The sequence below is a fragment of the Saccoglossus kowalevskii genome, chromosome 7 (genome assembly GCF_978046115.1).
Source record: "Saccoglossus kowalevskii chromosome 7, keSacKowa6.1, whole genome shotgun sequence".
In the NCBI taxonomy this organism is placed as follows: domain Eukaryota; kingdom Metazoa; phylum Hemichordata; class Enteropneusta; family Harrimaniidae; genus Saccoglossus; species Saccoglossus kowalevskii.
The window spans coordinates 38,977,617-38,994,841 of record NC_140647.1 but is presented as its reverse complement, the minus strand read 5'-3'; the positions used below and the strand labels follow the sequence as shown (position 1 = coordinate 38,994,841).

The 17,225-nt window shown below is 35.6% G+C and overlaps 1 protein-coding gene across 1 annotated transcript in view; it reads right to left on the bottom strand.

Annotated features, from left to right (window-relative positions):
* LOC100376078 (sentrin-specific protease 1-like) overlaps window positions 1-17,225 on the bottom strand; it is a 45,505-nt gene that overhangs the window by 12,546 nt on the left and 15,734 nt on the right. Inside the window, exons 6-8 of the mRNA XM_085501550.1 lie at window positions 12,262-12,386; window positions 731-930; window positions 405-546 (exon numbers count right to left, since the gene is read on the bottom strand). Coding sequence (XP_085357676.1) covers window positions 405-546; window positions 731-930; window positions 12,262-12,386 — 467 coding nt within the window. The remainder of the gene's footprint in view (window positions 1-404; window positions 547-730; window positions 931-12,261; window positions 12,387-17,225) is intronic.

Genomic DNA, 17,225 nt, shown 5'->3' with positions numbered 1-17,225 from the left:
AATAATTTGGGGACAAAAAAACAAACCTGCATAGAAATCAGAATAATAGGTCTTTTGATTACTGGGGACACATTTCAATGGACTTGATTACGGACAATGCATGACGTAAATTTCACCAGGAAATTATGCAGTGTGCTCTCGCAATCGCGGACTTAGTCATTTTTACAAGGTTCGCCATTTTTGATGTCACGTGATAATTATGTAAACAATGACTGTCCAGTTTGTGCGAACTTGTACCTCTATACTTAGTTTTTTGAAATATATAGGCTAAATTACTGTTCTGAACCAGACAACAGACAGAGAATGTTTTATTCGAAAACGTCACAAAACCCTTCTCGCTACCTTAATTAATGAAATGAAAATCTAATGTATTGGACTACATTTCTGCCCTTCATAATACTTACAAATTGTTTATCCAATCTTCTGAGAGGTACTGTGATTGTAATAAATCGTTGACTGGTCTGGTTTTCCTCACAGTCTGTCTGACAGTTTGCTCAGGAAACCTGACTTTGGTTATTATAGGAGTGTCCCCAGTAAAACTGAAATCTTGACAAACACAACATACATTATTTAGTACAGTATGTCACACTTAGTGCATTCTATCCACATGTACATAATATAGAATGTCAAATAAAGTCTGAAAAAAGCATTGCATTTTGCTCCCAAACATGATGAGGATTAGACTAAGTTAGCATAAAGTAGATTTCACCAGCAAAGAAAACTTACTTACCAGGTTGTGTTGGCGTGTGTATTCTTGAGTATCCCAGAATTCTTGGTCTAGGTACAAAAGAGTCCTGTAATAACGATACCTCAGCAGGGTTCCTCTCAGCAGGGCTCCTCTCTTTCACTTCTACTCTCTGTCTCATTACAGCAGGTCTCGGCACAGAAATCTCAGGTGGTTTTATAAAGCTTCCCAATAAAGTTTCATTCCTAATAAAAATATTGAATGACAACACACATTCAACTGTTATACAATTCATTGTTGTGTCATTATTCATGAAATTATTTTCAAGAGATAATAGAGCCATGTAACAATTTTCTATATTCAGCGACAGGATTTCAAGAACTTGAGCATTACAGCGCCCTCACACTAGTGTGTTTTTCTTTTCACTTAAAACACATTCAGCTACTGCAATAACTAAATCAAAATATTCTAGAAAATCTAATTAAGATTAGGAAGGAAATATAATTGAACAAGTCATAGTCCCCGTTGGAATTATTATTCATGCCAAAAAAAAGGAATATGGACCAAAAGCATAGTTAGCAATTGAGAGTGAATGATTGGCTGGTCTGGTATCAACAGATATCAAAATATATGGTCAGAAATTAAACAGGATATGCTATTTATGCATTTTTTGTATCCAAACTGAATTTCATTTGTCCAGGCTCATGTACAGAGATATACCATACTGAAACGCGTTAGAGCCCAGTGTCCTCAACTCAGATCAAAGAAAGCTTAGAAAGAACTCCCATGTGCTGAGAGTATTGGAGACACATTAAATATAATTTGAAATTACTTAGCTGAAAACTAATTATGCAAATCAGAAAATTAACATGAACAGATTTGATTGTAAAACTAATGAGGTCTGCGCAATGTAACAAAAATTCTATGTACCAAGTTTAATTGAAATGTGATTAGAACCAAAAAATTATGAATTATTATGCTAATTAGGGAAATAATTTGAACAGAGTTTTACCCCAAACTAATTAGGTTTGTACATTGTCCTAGAGCATCTTTGTACTAAGTTTCATTAAAATGGAAATTAGTACTTTAGATATCAGTGTGAAAGTTGGAAATTGGTTAATTATGCAAATTAGGTGATTAATATGCACAAATATTTACCAAAAACTGATTGGGTCTCTGCATAATTCTAGATTCATTGAAATGTGATGATTAGTACTTGAGATATCAGTGGAAAAACCGAAAATTGACTAATCATTATGCAAATTAGGTAATTAGTATCCACGGATTATTACCAAAAACTAATCAAAACCTAGCATTAGTTCAGAGCATCTATGTACCAAGTTTCATCAAAATCCAATGAGTGGTTGTTTAGATATCAGTGGAACAGTCATGGAACCACTAAAAAATAGCTAATTATCATGCAAATTAGGTAATTAATATGCCTGGATTTTTACCAAAAACTAATCAAATCTGCGCATATGTTCAGAGCATCTATGTACCAAGTTTCATCAAAATCCAATGAGTGGTTCTTTAGATATCAGTGGAACAGCTAAAAATTAGCTAATTATCATGCAAATTAGGTAATTAACGAGCATGGATTTTTACCAAAACCTAACCAAATCTGCGCATTGGCCCAGAGCATCTGTGCACCAAGTTTCATCAAAAACCGATGTATGGTTCTTGAGATAGCAGTGGAACAGTCGGACACACATACACACTAACTGCAAAGGCTCCCATTTTGTGCTTCGCACATGGGAGTCAAAAATTAGCTAATTATCATGCAAATTAGGTAATTAACGAGCATGGATTTTTACCAAAACCTAATCAAATCTGCGCATTGGCCCAGAGCATCTATGCACCAAGTTTCATCAAAAACCGATGTATGGTTCTTGAGATAGCAGTGGAACAGACGGACGGACAGACGGACACACACACACACACACACACACACCCCCATACAGTACAGTTCTCGCGGAAGCTTTGGCTTCACTTCAGCATCAGCATCGCATCGTTATGGCATCATCGTCGCATCAATGTCGCGACATTAAAAAGTTAGGCGATTATCGCTTCGCTTCATTGTGGCCTCATTATGGCGACAATGTGGCATCAGCATCGCTTCATCAAACAAAGAAGTACTGTACTCATTTCCCCCAAACCTCTTGACCGCTTCCGCTTTTGACCGGTCAAATTCCGTTTTATTTTCGACCGTGCAAAAATTCGGACTACGAAATTTTTTCTGCTTTCATAGATCACGGTTACTAGTTTAGTAACCGTGCATAGATGTTGAACAACCGTCAAAAGTTAAAATACTTTTTGTTTTAACTATCTATAATTATATGCACGCAATCTGACCCTTCGACCTAGATTTGGCTGTATTTTAGACAATATTCCGACGTGACGCACTGCTACAAAATGTATTCAACAGAAGTACAACATGGTTGTCTGGGTTTCTTTTCCTGATTGTGTTGAGTTTACGATTTGTATAATTATTGTTGTTTCCCCCCAAGCAGAAGACAAGCCGAAGGACCATGAAGCTAAATAGAATTCCCACGCATGGACGTGGACTGAGTGAAAGAAAATATTTCTAAGGCTAAAATAAAAATGACCTACTATTGCACCTCTTTGTGTATTTGTCAATTTTGTATTTATTTGATATGACCGTATGATCGTAAATACCTAGACAAATCTCGCCTTTCGTTAATAATTTCATTTGTTTGAAATGTCTACCGACCGTAATTTGTTTCTCCAAACGGTCCCGACGTCCGTCATTCAACACAAGCAGCATTTATTTATCGCAATTCATGGGGATCATGTCCCGTAATTTGCGGGCTGTACAACCAAATAATTAAACAAGTATTATTTATTGTATTTTTGTTTTACCTCGCGAAACTACAACAGAGCGTAGAGTTGTCGCGGTTAAATAGTCGCCTTGAAATCGATGGAACTTCAACTACTAGTATCCACTTCTCACCTTGAAATAAAAAAATCGAAGAGCATCGGGGGATATATTATTAACCAGTCTTACGAATCGCTAGCTTTATTTTATTCGAATTCATAAAATTCACGAGTTTTCGACATTTGTTGGCAACTTCCGCGCTAAAATGGTTGAAAATGTGGGTGTGGTTTTCTCGCAAAGTCCTGTTGATAATACGGACAAATATGGTTTTGTGACCCAGGTCGTGCTCCGATCAGGTGACTCTCAGCCAATCAATGATGTTGTAACAAAACATATTTAACGCAAATTGAAGGGTCGTCGTACCATCCAATCTCCATCGTCGATTCACAAAGTTTTTTTTGTGCTGTGACAGGCTTCGCAATTATTCACTGAAAAACATCGGTATATTTTGACAAAAGGATGGGATTTGACCTCAGTTCAAAAAAAAGAAAAAAAAAACAGGGCTGAGATACAAATCAGTTTTGCGAGTTGGGAAATAAGGTAAACCAGACTGGGGTCGATGATTTTCAGTATCGAATGACTTCCGTGTGAATCATGATTTTCAAATTGTTCATAGGCTGGTCACCAAATATTTACGACCACACTAAATGGACACGTTTTTTTTCTGAAGCCCAATAAATTATTCCTGCATGTCAAGCGCTATTCGATTTTTTACAGGGCATGTGGCTCGTTTTCATTCGAAAATATGTTTGTGAGAATACTTTTAAAGTACGTATAGATCGAGCTCAGATCACTGATCGTGACTTAACTTTGAGAATTGGTTGTCAAATTTTACCAGACCGACGCCACCACAACCATTCAATCATATGTTGGAAATGTACGCACTTGTTTTGGAACTTTGTATCAAGATGACTGGCGACGACGCTGACTGACCAGGCAGCGTACGTGTGTATTGCATGTTTTAGTAGTCCGGGCATGGGGTCGGACTCGGCTAAAACTAAACGAAACACAGAAAAATACCACCGAAATTTGAAGTCTGAATCTGCTCTTCTAGCAGCAAATAAAATGAGCGAAAAAAGGGTAATTTTATAACAAGAACAGTTTCACTTCGCATACAACAAATTGTGTTGTATCAGAACGACGATTTGAATTTATCACGATTTTCCTTCCAGTCAATATGAAACTCGTCACCTTGCCGATTGTAATATACTTCGCAAAGTTTTTGGTGCCCAATACTCGCAACACTAAAATAATTGAACAAGATATCTTTTTAAAATGTCATTTTACTCTTGATCATATTATTTTATTCGCCTTGAATTTCAAATCGATTACATATCGAACTTCTGTACACGTTTTTGTCTACTGCCCTTCTGCGTGCAAATAATGAGGTCATACTCATGCCACAATAAGTTGAAGCTGATGCCATGTTGATGCCATGAGACTGCGAAGCTGAGGCCATGATGATGCCACAAAATAGCGAGGCGAACACAGCTTCAATTTTCAATGATGCGAAGCTGATGCCACAATGATGCGATGCTGAGGCGACAATGATGCAATGCTGAGGCGACAATGAAGCCATGCGTAGGCGACAATGATGCCACAAAAGCCAAAGCTTCCGCGAGAACTGTACTGTACATACATGTACATACAGACACACTAACTGCAAAGACTCCCATTATGTGCTTCGCACATGGGAGTAAAAAATCTTGATTTTTTAGGGATGGGCACTTACCAGAGCAATATTTATTACAATAATAATTACGTACCACCCACATTTACGAGGTAAAAATATTAGAGTTGGAACACAGTCAAAGTCAAAATCTTCATCATTATTTCCACTCACAAATATGTTGGATCGTATGCAAACCCTCGATGAAAAACACTTTCGGCCATAATGCATGATTTGACATGCAACAACGTCCATTGACCTAATGGGTCAAGCCTTTTATAAACCAATCAGAATGCTGTTTTGTACCTAACATGTATAATTTGAAGAGAAAAATAGACCAGTGGTCCTGACGGTAAATATAACATGAGCTAAGCAACAAACTAGAAATATAATATACAATACATGTACTTGCTCAAGTGTGTCAAGGCCAAGAAGAATCTGTATGTGTTAAATTTTGTAGCTGAAATTAGAAAATTTCACAAGTAATTGGTATTGCTTTAAGCATGCAATGTATAGTTAAGCAATGCTGTATGTGGGTGATCACTGTATGAATTATCAATGTATAGTTAAGCAATGCTGTATGTGGATGATCACTGTATGAATTGTCAATGTATAGTTAAAGTGCCTGTGCAATGCCCACCCTCACGTTTCCCATTTTAGATCTGTGTCCCACTGAAATGGGCAGTTATTGATTTTTTTGCTGAAAATGATTACTCGTATCCAAGTAAATTTGGGATATTTCTCGTTTTGTAGCCACGCCCACCTATCCTGAAACGGTCGACTGTTTCCGGATTTCCGACTCTCGCCGAAAGTGCGCCACCAAATGACAAAAATGTGAGAGGAAGTCATATCCCCCGAGCCGTCATTCAGTATAGTTTTAAACGATACACATTTTTCGGTCAGCGTTTCTTCATTTTTTTTTTTTTTTTTTTGTCTATTTTATTTTTTTTTGGGAGAGAGTTTTTAGTTGTTGTGTTGTGTTGAGGGCAGTTGCAGTGAAACGTATAGTCATAGTGTATGTATTCACACGTTTCTAATCGATCCGAAGGTGCGACATCAGTGGACGAAAGCCACTTAACGTAAACCTGGCGCAACACTTTTGAAAGAAATAGATTCCGGACCAGCCCATGATCACAGAGGCGGATTTTAGAAGAGAGAGAGAGACGTCCGGCAAGTGTTTCAAATGAGTTGACTTTTTTTGCGATCGTGATTATCATTTTATCGTTTAGTCCCTGTTAGGTAAAAGGTAGCAATAATTTTGACAGTGACACGAAAACGAAGCGTCGGACAAACAGGAAATTACACAGCCCTTACACACTTCTAATTGTTTTCATTTTCGAAGGCTAAAAGTTTCTGAATTGTTTGGTGATTGGTGTTGAATGTCGAATTCACACCTCTGTTCTTTTTTTACCACCATGCTTGCAGCTTGATCTGCGCAGTCACTCTAGTAGAGTTTATCTGTATGTGTGTCGATCTCGATTATTTTTGTTATCCAATTAAACGCCGCTTTTACTGACAAACGCTTCACAAACAAGGGCCATGGAACAGGACGTGGCCTAGGAGAGTTGCAGGGGAGGACAAACGCTGGGACCGTGGATGGCGAGGGTGAAGCCCTGAAGGCGGCGACAATGGCTGATACCGGACAGAGGGGGTCATTAAACGCCGCTTTTAACGCACTTGCCCTCGTCGTGACCCGACGCGTTCACCTATTTCAACAAAAAGTCAATTTATTTCCTCGCGGCTGTCATTTATTTAGTAACTGTGATTTGTCGTTTTTTTAATTATTTTATAGTGATCACTATAGTCTAATGTTTAGAATGTCAGAATATGTTCTCTGTTATTTTAATTTTGAAAGTTTCACTCAGACGATCGATGAAATAAAACAGTGTAGTGACGTGCCTAGTAACCTGCTAAATAACGAGATAATTCCGACGTCAAATTCTATTTTGTTCAGCGACAGTGTACAAACGTGCGCCGGTGTCCGTGACCAGCTGCACCAGAACGGACATATTTCGCATCTAACTCAACCCTATGCAACAAAAATTGATACTATGTGTTCATCATGGTCCATTCTTCCCCGATGAACAAGTACATAAGTGACAATTTAGTCAAAGACGAGAAAACTGCACAAGAAATTTGCCTTATTTACACGTATCGGCAATGCAAGCTGCCATGCGACTTCCCCTTCTGACGTCACAAGGGGAATTTCTGTATGCAAATGAGAAGCTAATGAGGAGCCTCGTTTTAAAATACACAAAAATAAAGTTGCCGTAGACTGAGTTTGAAACACATTTTTTCACCTAAAAAAAATAATTCATGCTTAGAAACATAAAAATTAATAATATTTATGTATCAAATGATAATTTTAGGCGTGAAAATAGCAGCCATTTCACAGGCACTTTAAGCAATGCTGTATGTGGGTGATCACTGTAAGTGCTACCTGTTGAAAATCAAATAGGGAAATTGTACAGTTTAAAAAAAAAGCAGTTTCATGAGAGGGCACTTCAGATTCTAGAGCTTGTCTATAATAATAATTGTTTGAAAGAAAAATTGAGATGTTTTGGCATTTCTGACTTAATTTGCAGATTTATTAGTCAATCTACACCTTTTGAACAAATTACCATCTTCAACCAATAAGAAACCTTCACACCTGAAATAATAGGCAAATGGCCTGTTGCTAAACCCAAATTAATAGTCCCCGTTTTCGGACTTCGTTGCTCAACGGCTATTGTACAAAAGATTAGTGCTGTATATGACAAATACCCAAAAGGCAGTGAGTGAGACAATAAAACATAATGCTAAAAGTGGAATTTTTTTACAAAAATAACAGAAATATTCAATAAAATTAGAATCAAAAAGAGCTTTAAAAAAACTCCAGCGTGTTGAGAGAATAACATAATATGATATTTGCAATTATCTGAATTCGTAATACATGTATATACCAAGTTTTGTTGAAATATGTTGAATGGTTCTTTAAATAGCACCCAAATAGCTTGAATTTCACTAGCTGATATGCAAATTAGATAATTTGCTTAAATTTCCACCAAAAACTAAATATATCTGGAAACTGCCCCAACACATCTATGCATCAAGTTTTATTAAAACATATTAAATGGTTATCACCAAAATAGCCTAAATATTGGTATGTAAATTAGGCAATTTGCATAATTTTCCACCAAAATCAATTATGTCTATACACATTTAAATATGTGGTTATGGTTTCATTACAACCACAATAAACCAATCAAAGAAAACTTAGAACTACCATGTGCTATGTGAGAATGAGAAACAGTTGACAAAACAAATGGGAAACATTACATATCTCCCTGTGAGCATATAATTTCAATATGGCATCATTGTATAATCTTCCCAAATGTAAATTTTTAGCTTTTTTGACCCAATTTGCTAAATCTTAGACTGATATATGAACAAAAATTCCTATCTTATAAAGAAATTCCAATATCTACTCCACAGGGTATATTCACACCAAATATCAAAGCTGATGGTCACTGCTTAGGCCTATGCATTCTTTAATCCCATGTAAAAAAAATGCAGAAAAAAAATCATAAATTGCACAAAATTGCAGATATCATTACGAAATGAACAACCTTGAGAGGTCTGCCCCAGATCCCTACATACTAAATATGAAACCAATTTGACTGACAATTTTGAAGAAGAAGTTGAAAAATCTGGCTAAAAATATCAAAAATTCATTTAAAATACAAATTTGAAGATAATGCTACCACATCACAGCCCAAACAGAGGATCAGCCCAGGTACCTATGGGTACATACTAAACAGCAAGTCTATCAGACTGAAGTTTTTTGAGAAATTGACAAAAATATAAATTTTCAGCTTTTTTGACCCAATTATCAGATTTGTTGATCTCTTGAACAAATTACTATCTTTAACTGATAAGGAATCTTCATACCAAAAATCAGAACTAAATGTCCAGTGGTTTTGGAGAAGAAGTCGTCCATAGACAGCCTGGCATGTCAATGATAAATATAGAAACAAATTGGCTGCTAGTTGGTAATTTTGGATTCAGACATGAAACAAATGAATCATGAACATGTATCAACATGTATAATGTTTGTATCAAATTTGAATGAAAAATTACAAATCCTGTCAAATACCACATTTTCCAAAAAAAACGAGTGGATGCTAGTAGGCCATCTTAGGATTAAACAAGTCATTGTCAATGACACGTCCCCGTTCCGTTCATATTTGAGTGACATATACATTCAAAGCAGATCATGACCGAAATGCACCTGCATATGTACAACACATTGTGCTAAATCTGAACAAAATCCATCCATGCATGACTGAGATCCGGTTCTGGAATTGTGAAAATACGTGATTTTGATGCATTTTCGGCCTTAAAATGGCCATCATTCCGCTATTGTTAAGCAGATCATGAAACAAATGCACACATCTATTTGTGACATGATGTACCATGTGTGTGTGAAGTTTGAACTTGATCAATCCAGACATGTCTTGGATACGGATCCAGAACTGAATTCTTTAACAAAATGGCCGCCAGTCGGCCATTTCGAACTTGATCCGAAAAAAAAAAAAGACGTGCATCAAGGTCCTATTATGTTTAATGTATGTACCAAATTTGAACAAAATCCATCCATGCATAACTGAGATACGGGTCCGGAATGGTGAAAATGTGCGATTTCAATGCATTTTCGGCCTTAAAGCGGCCGCCATTTGGCTATTGTTAATGAGATCATGAAACAAATGCACATACATATTTGTGACATGATGTACCTTGTGTGTGTGAAGTTTGAACTCGATCAATCCAAGCATGTCTCGGATACGGATCCAGAACTGAATTCTTTAAAACAAAATGGCCGCCAGTCGGCTATTTCGAACTTGATCCGAAAAAAAAAATGACGTGCATCAAGGTCCTATTATGTTTAATGTATGTACCAAATTTGAATGAAATCCGTCCATGCATAACTGAGATCCGGGTCCGGAATGGTGAAAATGTGCGATTTCAATGCATTTTCGGCCTTAAAGCGGCCGCCATTTGGCTATCGTTAATGAGATCATGAAACAAATGCACATACATATTTGTGACATGATGTACCTTGTGTGTGTGAAGTTTGAACTCGATCAATCCAGACATGTCTCGGATACGGATCCAGAACTGAATTCTTTAAAACAAAATGGCCGCCAGTCGGCTATTTCGAACTTGATCCGAAAAAAAAAATGACGTGCATCAAGGTCCTATTATGTTTAATGTATGTACCAAATTTGAATGAAATCCGTCCATGCATAACTGAGATCCGGGTCCGGAATGGTGAAAATGTGCGATTTTGATGCATTTTCGGCCTTAAAATGGCCGCTATTCGGCTATCGTTAATCGGATCATGAAAAAAATGCATGTGCATATGTCCCATATAATGTGTGATGTATGAGTGAAGTTTGAACTTAATCGATCCATGCATATTCGAGATACAGGTGATCACGGACGCACGGACGGACGCACACAGGGCAAAACATAAGTTCCCTTTTTCGGACTGCGTCCGAACGGGGACTAATCAGTAAACTTCTGCATGTGTCCAAGATAAAGTACCGTTAAAGTCCTAATATAAACCGCAGTTTATATTACAATGTATAAATTTAAAAATTGAGATCAAAACTCAAGTTCGGGGTGCGGTTTCTATTACGTACATGTACATATTGCAAATCACTAAATGGGCGTGGTCATTTTTTGTCCACAACACATGCACAAAACAAACAATACACCGTACAATCTCTTGAATAGGCGTCAGGGAAGAGTGAAAGGCCTTACTTTGGTTCTAAAATTAGTCAATCAAAAAAAACTGTCCATATGATAAAAAATATTATTCAGTATATTTAATGTAATATGCATGTTAATGACAGTTCAGCGACCTCATGGTGAACGCAACACGGAAAAGATTTACCGATAATGTAGTGCGATCTTTTGGCTTTGATTTCCATAGGAAAACGGCATGATTTTTTTTTCAAATCAAAAAATTATTTGTTTTCGAAAGATAAACTGAGCATTGAATTAGAATTTAACACTTTTACAATGATAACAGCTCATTGTCGAAAATTACGAAACACAGACGTATTCAGAAAGAGTATTGACAGAGGTTGCCGCCAGAACAAAAGCAGTTTCATTGCGTGTCTGACATCTTATCACCGCTGAACAATAAATAGGTGTGAATATTTTTAGGCATGTTGTCAAAACAAATGAATAGGACTAGGAACAATGTCGTTTTTGACCAGCTGGTTGAAACAATGAAGTCAGTCACGGTCTTGTTGAATTGGGGGTGCGGTTAGTAATAGGTACTTTTCAAGTTCTCATTTTTTGTTAAGAACGGATGCGGTTTATAGTAGGACTTTAATGGTACTAGCCACATGCAAAGAATGAACAAATTTGGTCCACAGGGTTCTAGAATACGACTCTGAACGGACGGTCTTCTTGCCTGGAAAAATGAGGAATAGCTTGGATTTAACATACTCGTCCGACTTAGCACCCAGGGTACACAGCTCACAATATCATGTTTTGAGGATGGTGGGCACTTAAATTGAGCACCCCACTTAAAAAATTGCCAAAAGTCTTTTTTGGTGAAATGACAATTGTAAAATGAGTTGCATTGTCATTGATTTTCATAACACTTTTACAATGATGAAATAGAAGTGATCGCAAAAAATATGCACATTTTATTACAATATTATTTACATACCATCAAAATATATAGTATATAGTCAAACAATAATGCTCAAAGACCAGGTTTTATGACTTGGCAGTCAAATTTGAAAGGGATGGACACTTAGCCGAATATGTGAACCAAAAATAGAAATGCCCCAAAAGTGAGGGATGGGTGATGGGGTCAAGCATGGGTGCTGAGTCAGACAAGTACGGTGTAACACTGGCGATATTCAGCCCATCAATGTTAGAATGCTATTACCTCAACATGATTCTACCACAAGAGGGCGCTAGCATCAAAACCCACAAGTTATTACTTGCCTTGTATCCGCTTCAATGAATGTAGATTTTGATAATTGAGAACAGGAAGTATCTGTGGGTAAGTATGCATCAGTGAATTGCTGAAGTAAATTACGATATGCATCTTTCTCCTCTAAGGCTATAGTCTATGGAGAGAAATTGAATGAATTAGTACACAGGTTATTTCACATAATCACCAGGCAGGTCATATTAAGTGGTAAAACACTTAATTATCTGTCTGAGCTTTTGCAGTGGAACTTTCACACATGAATCCAGATAACTTATTTATTGTGCTTTTATCATTGTACCTTCCACATACCGGTAGCCTCTAACATTACTACCAGCAGTCTGGCAGATCTAATAATTAACGTCCCAACGAGCAGCTTCTCGGCTGAGATAGCTCCACTGTAAGCAATGCACATTTCAATTAAAGAACTGAAGATATCATTAAAAAATGAACAAATCTGAAAGAGGTCTATCTGAGGTACTTACATCAAAGCAATCGGATTTGCAGTTTTTAACAAGAATTCGAAAATATCACTTTTTACCAAAAATATTCATCAAAATTAGAAACTTGAAGATATCATAATGAAATGAACAAATCTGAGAGGTCTATCTAACAATTGTAGTTTTCAATAAGAAGTCGAAAAAGTAAAAAGTTGACACGGACGACAACAGGCAATTGCTCATATGCTCGTATTTACTTCCTACTTTTGTGATCGGAACAAGATTACTAAACATACAGCTGTGAACTATCTGCAAAATCCGTCTTTTTGCATAAGAAGAACTTTATAAAGAAGGTTCACTACTCAGTACAAACTTTATAAAGAAGGTTCACTACTCAGTACAAACTTTATAAAGAAGGTTCACTACTCAGTACAAACTTTATAAAGAAGGTTCACTACTCAGTACAAACTTTATAAAGAAGGTTCACTACTCAGTACAAACTTTATAAAGAAGGTTCACTACTCAGTACAAACTTTATAAAGAAGGTTCACTACTCAGTACAAACTTTATAAAGAAGGTTCACTACTCAGTACAAACTTTATAAAGAAGGTTCACTACTCAGTACAAACTTTATAAAGAAGGTTCACTACTCAGTACAAACTTTATAAAGAAGGTTCACTACTCAGTACAAACTTTATAAAGAAGGTTCACTACTCAGTACAAACTTTATAAAGAAGGTTCACTACTCAGTACAAACTTTATAAAGAAGGTTCACTACTCAGTACAAACTTTATAGAGAAGGTTCACTACTCAGTACAAACTTTATAGAGAAGGTTCACTACTCAGTACAAACTTTATAAAGAAGGTTCACTACTCAGTACAAACTTTATAAAGAAGGTTCACTACTCAGTACAAACTTTATAAAGAAGGTTCACTACTCAGTACAAACTTTATAAAGAAGGTTCACTACTCAGTACAAACTTTATAAAGAAGGTTCACTACTCAGTACAAACTTTATAAAGAAGGTTCACTACTCAGTACAAACTTTATAAAGAAGGTTCACTACTCAGTACAAACTTTATAAAGAAGGTTCACTACTCAGTACAAACTTTATAAAGAAGGTTCACTACTCAGTACAAACTTTATAAAGAAGGTTCACTACTCAGTACAAACTTTATAAAGAAGGTTCACTACTCAGTACAAACTTTATAAAGAAGGTTCACTACTCAGTACAAACTTTATAAAGAAGGTTCACTACTCAGTACAAACTTTATAAAGAAGGTTCACTACTCAGTACAAACTTTATAAAGAAGGTTCACTACTCAGTACAAACTTTATAAAGAAGGTTCACTACTCAGTACAAACTTTATAAAGAAGGTTCACTACTCAGTACAAACTTTATAGAGAAGGTTCACTACTCAGTACAAACTTTATAGAGAAGGTTCACTACTCAGTACAAACTTTATAAAGAAGGTTCACTACTCAGTACAAACTTTATAAAGAAGGTTCACTACTCAGTACAAACTTTATAAAGAAGGTTCACTACTCAGTACAAACTTTATAAAGAAGGTTCACTACTCAGTACAAACTTTATAAAGAAGGTTCACTACTCAGTACAAACTTTATAAAGAAGGTTCACTACTCAGTACAAACTTTATAAAGAAGGTTCACTACTCAGTACAAACTTTATAAAGAAGGTTCACTACTCAGTACAAACTTTATAAAGAAGGTTCACTACTCAGTACAAACTTTATAAAGAAGGTTCACTACTCAGTACAAACTTTATAAAGAAGGTTCACTACTCAGTACAAACTTTATAAAGAAGGTTCACTACTCAGTACAAACTTTATAAAGAAGGTTCACTACTCAGTACAAACTTTATAAAGAAGGTTCACTACTCAGTACAAACTTTATAAAAAAGGTTCACTACTCAGTACAAACTTTATAAAGAAGGTTCACTACTCAGTACAAACTTTATAAAGAAGGTTCACTACTCAGTACAAACTTTATAAAGAAGGTTCACTACTCAGTACAAACTTTATAAAGAAGGTTCACTACTCAGTACAAACTTTATAAAGAAGGTTCACTACTCAGTACAAACTTTATAAAGAAGGTTCACTACTCAGTACAAACTTTATAAAGAAGGTTCACTACTCAGTACAAACTTTATAAAGAAGGTTCACTACTCAGTACAAACTTTATAAAGAAGGTTCACTACTCAGTACAAACTTTATAAAGAAGGTTCACTACTCAGTACAAACTTTATAAAGAAGGTTCACTACTCAGTACAAACTTTATAAAGAAGGTTCACTACTCAGTACAAACTTTATAGAGAAGGTTCACTACTCAGTACAAACTTTATAAAGAAGGTTCACTACTCAGTACAAACTTTATAAAGAAGGTTCACTACTCAGTACAAACTTTATAAAGAAGGTTCACTACTCAGTACAAACTTTATAAAGAAGGTTCACTACTCAGTACAAACTTTATAAAGAAGGTTCACTACTCAGTACAAACTTTATAGAGAAGGTTCACTACTCAGTACAAACTTTATAGAGAAGGTTCACTACTCAGTACAAACTTTATAAAGAAGGTTCACTACTCAGTACAAACTTTATAAAGAAGGTTCACTACTCAGTACAAACTTTATAAAGAAGGTTCACTACTCAGTACAAACTTTATAAAGAAGGTTCACTACTCAGTACAAACTTTATAAAGAAGGTTCACTACTCAGTACAAACTTTATAAAGAAGGTTCACTACTCAGTACAAACTTTATAAAGAAGGTTCACTACTCAGTACAAACTTTATAGAGAAGGTTCACTACTCAGTACAAACTTTATAGAGAAGGTTCACTACTCAGTACAAACTTTATAAAGAAGGTTCACTACTCAGTACAAACTTTATAAAGAAGGTTCACTACTCAGTACAAACTTTATAAAGAAGGTTCACTACTCAGTACAAACTTTATAAAGAAGGTTCACTACTCAGTACAAACTTTATAAAGAAGGTTCACTACTCAGTACAAACTTTATAAAGAAGGTTCACTACTCAGTACAAACTTTATAAAGAAGGTTCACTACTCAGTACAAACTTTATAAAGAAGGTTCACTACTCAGTACAAACTTTATAAAGAAGGTTCACTACTCAGTACAAACTTTATAAAGAAGGTTCACTACTCAGTACAAACTTTATAAAGAAGGTTCACTACTCGGTACAAACTTTATAAAGAAGGTTCACTACTCGGTACAAACTTTATAAAGAAGGTTCACTACTCAGTACAAACTTTATAAAGAAGGTTCACTACTCAGTACAAACTTTATAAAGAAGGTTCACTACTCAGTACAAACTTTATAAAGAAGGTTCACTACTCAGTACAAACTTTATAAAGAAGGTTCACTACTCAGTACAAACTTTATAAAGAAGGTTCACTACTCAGTACAAACTTTATAAAGAAGGTTCACTACTCAGTACAAACTATATAAAGAAGGTTCACTACTCAGTACAAACTTTATAAAGAAGGTTCACTACTCAGTACAAACTTTATAAAGAAGGTTCACTACTCAGTACAAACTTTATAAAGAAGGTTCACTACTCAGTACAAACTTTATAAAGAAGGTTCACTACTCAGTACAAACTTTATAAAGAAGGTTCACTACTCAGTACAAACTTTATAGAGAAGGTTCACTACTCAGTACAAACTTTATAAAGAAGGTTCACTACTCAGTACAAACTTTATAGAGAAGGTTCACTACTCAGTACAAACTTTATAAAGAAGGTTCACTACTCAGTACAAACTTTATAGAGAAGGTTCACTACTCAGTACAAACTTTATAAAGAAGGTTCACTACTCAGTACAAACTTTATAAAGAAGGTTCACTACTCAGTACAAACTTTATAGAGAAGGTTCACTACTCAGTACAAACTTTATAAAGAAGGTTCACTACTCAGTACAAACTTTATAAAGAAGGTTCACTACTCAGTACAAACTTTATAGAGAAGGTTCACTACTCAGTACAAACTTTATAAAGAAGGTTCACTACTCAGTACAAACTTTATAAAGAAGGTTCACTACTCAGTACAAACTTTATAGAGAAGGTTCACTACTCAGTACAAACTTTATAAAGAAGGTTCACTACTCAGTACAAACTTTATAAAGAAGGTTCACTACTCAGTACAAACTTTATAGAGAAGGTTCACTACTCAGTACAAACTTTATAAAGAAGGTTCACTACTCAGTACAAACTTTATAAAGAAGGTTCACTACTCAGTACAAACTTTATAAAGAACAGTTTTATGAGTTCTCTTGAGGTGGAGACGACAACACTACACTAGTACTCAGGAGTGGTGCATGCTGGGACAATATTTAGGTGCTGCTGCAACAGTTTTTTTTGCAATGCTACATAGACGTGAAAAAATAATTGTTTTTCGAATCTTCTGCACGATGACTTGTAATAAATACCATGGATATAATGCAGCAGCAGCAAATGGATATAATTTCAATATGGCAATTTTTATTAGCATCATATGCATATCGTT